At 44.8% G+C, this 6,000-nt stretch overlaps 1 protein-coding gene across 8 annotated transcripts in view; it reads left to right on the top strand.

Moving 5' to 3' along the window:
- The first annotated feature begins 1,214 nt into the window (after window positions 1-1,214).
- Rcd1 (Reduction in Cnn dots 1) overlaps window positions 1,215-6,000 on the top strand; it is a 130,250-nt gene continuing 125,464 nt past the window's right edge. For 7 of the 8 annotated variants that reach the window (XR_011393737.1, XM_070098370.1, XM_070098371.1 and 4 more), the window contains exons 1-2: window positions 1,215-1,387; window positions 3,531-3,654. Coding sequence is in view for 7 of the 8 variants with exons in the window: in XM_070098370.1 (XP_069954471.1) it covers window positions 3,544-3,654 (111 nt within the window). In the remaining variant the exon portion in view is untranslated. Of the gene's footprint in view, window positions 1,388-3,017; window positions 3,116-3,530; window positions 3,655-6,000 lie in introns of all 8 variants that reach the window. The other variant, XM_070098367.1, reaches the window with a different exon arrangement.

Here is a 6,000-nt window from a genome sequence, read left to right as displayed (position 1 = left end):
AGAAAAATGTCTGTCCAGTCATCAATACCATTGGCCTTGGAGAATTCTGTAGGCCAATCAACAGTCTCTAAGTCAGCTGTGAACTTCCTTACTGAGGCCTCGTCATGGAGTCTAAATGAGACTTTGTTGTATTCAAGTGGTGGTTTACTAATGTTTGTCAGGAGGAAGGTAGGGCAGTGGTCTGTAGTGCTATCTGTGATTATCCCTGATTTAAGGGGGGCTAGTATATTGGTCCATATGTGGTCTATTATGGTTGCACTTGTCTCAGTGAGCCTGGTTGGTTTAGTTATTGTTGGTATGAGAAGTGTGTTGTTCATATTGTTGATGAAATCAGTTACAGTCACCCAATTGACTATAAACATAGAAATACATAATACAACTGTTACCTCATGAATCTTCACTAGTCATAAGTTTACCTGTGATACTCCAATATAGGAGCTTCAATATAAACTATATATTGTACCAAGACAAAACCATTCACATTGCTAAATTTACGAACTATAATGCAGCTACTTAGTCTTAATATCAAAATGCTCCATAATCTGTACCATAATTTGTTTGGGTAGCATTGAAAATTGGGTTGGTCAAATGCTTGTTAGTGGGATGAATTGTAAAGGACCTGCCTAGTATGGGCCAACAGGCCTGCTGCAGTGTTCCTCCTTTCTTATGTTCTTATGTAATCTTAGTCTGCCCGAAATGCCTCGTCATGAGGCGCGATAGTTTCCCCCTCTGTAATTAGTATTTTATAATATGTAAACCACACATTGTAAACAATATCCATAATATGTAAACCCCGCACTGTAATCTTTATAGAGAATAAACTTGATTGATTGATAAGTAAGTAGGTACGTAAATAAATAAGTAGGCACGCATAAATAAGTACGTAAGTAAATAAGTAAGTTTTTTTGGGTATAGATACACATGAATAAGTTACACATATTATCATATTCATGTATAGTAAAATACGTGTAAATTACCCACCAGGATAACAGAAAAAAGCCAAAGTGACTTATTTCTATCATAAGCCTCAGGATTAGTCTGCCGGAAATGTACACACATGCCAGCGGCTTTCTTCTGTACTTAACAGCATCTTATTACATGCAAACTACATCAAACTACATTAAAAAAACGCAAAAAAAGAGAGAAATGAAGCTTAATTTAGGTGTTGTTTTACGCTAAACTTAGCGAACTTTCAGAGTGCCAGCGTTGGCAACGCTGAAGCAACACAGTGCTGAGGCTTGGAGAGGCGAGATAAACTTCGTTTATTTGGCGATTTCTAGACTTTTTCTTCATATTTGCGAAGGGGAATCGTGTTCATTTTCATTTTATGGAAAAACTTTGGCTAATATCTCAATTCCATACGTCGACAAGAAGGATTTATTACTGTGTAAGCTGTTAGTGACTGCAAACGTGAGGAGGAGGTCGTGTGTCGTCTGTAATACTTCTGGTGGGGATATTTAGGGAGTGTGGGGATGACTGGGAGTGTGTGGGGATGACTGGGAGTGTGTGGGGATGACTGGGAGTGTGTAGGGATGACTGGGAGTGTGTGGGGATGACTGGGAGTGTGTGGGGATGACTGGGAGTGTGTGGGGATGACTAGGAGTGTGTGGGGATGACTGGGAGTGTGTGGGGATGACTAGGAGTGTGTGGGGATGACTGGGAGTGTGTGGGGATGACTGGGAGTGTGTGGGGATGACTGGGAGTGTGTGGGGATGACTGGTAGTGTGTGGGGATGACTGGTAGTGTGTGGGGATGACTGGGAGTGTGTGGGGATGACTGGGAGTGTGTGGGGATGACTAGGAGTGTGTGGGGATGACTGGGAGTGTGTGGGGATGACTAGGAGTGTGTGGGGATGACTGGGAGTGTGTGGGGATGACTGGGAGTGTGTGGGGATGACTAGGAGTGTGTGTTGATGACTGGGAGTGTGTGGGGATGACTGGGAGTGTGTGGGGATGACTGGGAGTGTGTGGGGATGACTGGGAGTGTGTGGGGATGACTGGGAGTGTGTGGGGATGACTGGGAGTGTGTGGGGATGACTGGTAGTGTGTGGGGATGACTGGTAGTGTGTGGGGATGACTGGGAGTGTGTGGGGATGACTGGGAGTGTGTGGGGATGACTGGTAGTGTGTGGGGATGACTGGGAGTGTGTGGGAATGACTGGTAGTGTGTGGGGATGACTGGGAGTGTGTGGGGATGACTGGGAGTGTGTGAGGATGACTGGGAGTGTGTGGGGATGACTGGGAGTGTGTGGGGATGACTGGGAGTGTGTGGGGATGACTTGGAGTGTGTGGGGATGACTGGGAGTGTGTGGGGATGACTGGGAGTGTGTGGGGATGACTGGGAGTGTGTGTTGATGACTGGGAGTGTGTGGGGATGACTGGGAGTGTGTGGGGATGACTGGGAGTGTGTGGGGATGACCGTGAGTGTGTGGGGATGACTGGGAGTGTGTGGGGATGACTGGGAGTGTGTGGGGATGACTGGTAGTGTGTGGGGATGACTGGTAGTGTGTGGGGATGACTGGGAGTGTGTGGGGATGACTGGGAGTGTGTGGGGATGACTGGGAGTGTGTGGGGATGACTGGGAGTGTGTGAGGATGACTGGGAGTGTGTGGGGATGACTGGGAGTGTGTGGGGATGACTGGGAGTGTGTGGGGATGACTGGGAGTGTGTGGGGATGACTGGGAGTGTGTGGGGATGACTGGGAGTGTGTGGGGATGACCGTGAGTGTGTGGGGATGACCGGGAGTGTGTGAGGATGACTGGTAGTGTGTGAGGATGACTGATAGTGTGTGGGGATGACCGGGAGTGTGTGGGGATAGCCGGGAGTGTGTGGGGATAACCGGGAGTGTGTGGGGATAACCGGGAGTGTGTGGGGATAACCGGGAGTGTGGAGTGTGTGGGGATGACCGTGAGTGTGTGGGGATGACCGGGAGTGTGTGGGGATGACTGGGAGTGTGTGGGGATGACCGGGAGTGTGTGGGGATGACCGGGAGTGTGTACTCACCTATTTGTGGTTGCAGGGGTCGAGTCACAGCTCCTGCCCCCGCCTCTTCGCTGATGACCGGGAGTGTGTAGAGAAGACTGAGAGTGTGTGAGAAAGACCAGCAAGGTTATTTAGGTACAGGTACTCAGAAATACAATTATCATACATAGTAACATATACGTAAATTATGCACCAGGAAAAAAGAAGTCGAACTGTGGCATATTTCCCATGTTTTGCATAATTTTTATTCCCCCTAATATTTTTTTCCCCAATTTATAAGTGTCAGACTTATTTCTAAAATATTCACTGTTGACACTTTATTAGTAATAATGGTAGTATTACCAACAAAGTGTTAGGTAAAAGGACACAGATGCAAGTAATGTGACATTTTATTATGGCGATGTTTTGCTCTCCAGGAGCTTTGTTAAGCCAGCTTGACAGAGGTCCTGGAGAGTGGAACGTTGCCATAATAAAACGTCGCCACAATAAAACATCACATCAGTTGCATCTGCTCTTTTACCAGACACTTTATTGATGATGTCCTCTACAGATGTGAATCTCCAATGATTGGGGACAGAATGGAGAAAGACGGCCTCATCAGAACACTGCTGACGTCTTCAGGGCCGCACTCTTCAGCTTCTATACCTAGTTCTCCTAGCATATCTCCAGGCAGGGTGTGTTTCTCTTCTGTTGTGGCTATCAGTATGATACATTTTTTGAATTACAGTACTTTAGTTATAGTTGCATTGATTTCTCCTGTGTCCAAATGATATCATGAATGTCTTTGTAAATCCTGTAGCTAATACATGCATTGAAAGAAAAGATAAGGGGAAACTGAAATTCAGTATACTTATATCCAAAATGCAGTTAAGATAATTTCTAAGACAGTGGGTATTCTTTCAGAAATCTGTTGCCATGTACCACAAACATTATTCTCTCTGAACTAATCTAATCCACTCATATCTTATTTATAGTAAGCTCTCAATATATCGCCTGAAACATATTTTAACATTAGCTTCCTCCATACTCCCTCTCTCCAATCTGATATCTAATCTTTCATTGTCTTGTCTACTACTTTCATCGCCTTGCTTTTTTTTATATAATCACTTTTAACTTATTTATTATACACACCCTCCCAAACTGTTTCATTAGTAAGCTCTCCAACCTCTCAAAAAATACCGAGTCATCAGCAAATAGCAGCATATCACTGGTATACAATACTGACAAGATGATGAATTAGTCGCCTATGCAACATCTGGAGGGTGTTCTGGGGGGTCAGCACCCCCAAGGCCTGGTCCATGGGTATTTTTTATTTTATAGACGTTTTGCCAACCGGTGGCTCTACCAATACAAATAGCAATTGTGATAATTCTCACTTCATAAATGAAATCAAAAGAAACCCAAAGTATTTCTTCTCCTATGCCAAATCAAAGTCGAGAACAATGTCCAGTATTGGGCCCCTACTTAAACAAGATGGGTCCTACACAGATGACAGCAAGGAAATGAGTGAGCTACTCAAGTCCCAATATGACTCAGTTTTTAGCAAGCCGCTAACCAGACTGAGAGTCGAAGATCAAAATGAATTTTTTATGAGAGAGCCACAAAATTTGATTAACACAAGCCTATCCGATGTTATCCTGACGCCAAATGACTTCGAACAGGCGATAAATGACATGCCCATGCACTCTGCCCCAGGGCCAGACTCATGGAACTCCGTGTTCATCAAGAACTGCAAGAAGCCCCTATCACGAGCCTTTTCCATCCTATGGAGAGGGAGCATGGACACAGGGGTCATCCCACAGTTACTAAAAACAACAGACATAGCCCCACTCCACAAAGGGGGCAGTAAAGCAACAGCAAAGAACTACAGACCAATAGCACTAACATCCCATATCATAAAAATCTTTGAAAGGGTCCTAAGAAGCAAGATCACCACCCATCTAGAAACCCATCAGTTACACAACCCATGGCAACTTGGGTTTAGAACAGGTCGCTCCTGTCTGTCTCAACTATTGGATCACTACGACAAGGTCCTAAATGCACTAGAAGACAAAAAGAATGCAGATGTAATATATACAGACTTTGCAAAAGCCTTCGACAAGTGTGACCATGGCGTAATAGCGCACAAAATGTGTGCTAAAGGAATAACAGGAAAAGTCGGTCGATGGATCTATAATTTCCTCACTAACAGAACACAGAGAGTAGTCGTCAACAGAGTAAAGTCCGAGGCAGCTACGGTGAAAAGCTCTGTTCCACAAGGCACAGTACTCGCTCCCATCTTGTTCCTCATCCTCATATCCGACATAGACAAGTATGTCAGCCACAGCACCATGTCTTCCTTTGCAGATGACACCCGAATCTGCATGACAGTGTCTTTCATTGCAGACACTGCAAGGCTCCAGGCAGACATCAACCAAATCTTTCAGTGGGCTGCAGAAAACAATATGAAGTTCAACGATGAGAAATTTCAATTACTCAGATATGGTAAACATTAGGAAATTAAATCTTCATCAGAGTACAAAACAAATTCTGGCCACAAAATAGAGCGAAACACCAACGTCAAAGACCTGGGAGTAATCATGTTGGAGGATCTCACCTTCAAGGACCATAACATTGTATCAATCGCATCTGCTAGAAAAATGACAGGATGGATAATGAGAACCTTTAAAACTAGGGAGGCCAAGCCCATGATGACACTCTTCAGGTCACTTGTTCTATCTAGGCTGCACACTAACAGCACTTTTCAAGGCAGGTGAAATTGCTGACCTAGAAAATGTACAGAGAACCTTCCCGGCGCGCATAACGGAGATAAAACACCTCAATTACTGGGAGCGCTTGAGTTTCCTAAACCTGTATTCCCTGGAACGCAGGCGGGAGAGATACATGATTATATACACCTGGAAAATCCTAGAGGGACTAGTACCGAACTTGCACACGAAAATCACTCACTACGAAAGCAAAAGACTTGGCAGACGATGCAACATCCCCCCAATGAAAAGCAGGGGTGTCACTAGCACGGT

The sequence above is a fragment of the Cherax quadricarinatus genome, chromosome 62, assembly GCF_038502225.1.
Source record: "Cherax quadricarinatus isolate ZL_2023a chromosome 62, ASM3850222v1, whole genome shotgun sequence".
NCBI lineage: Eukaryota > Metazoa > Arthropoda > Malacostraca > Decapoda > Parastacidae > Cherax > Cherax quadricarinatus.
This window is presented reverse-complemented; position numbering and strand designations above follow the sequence as displayed.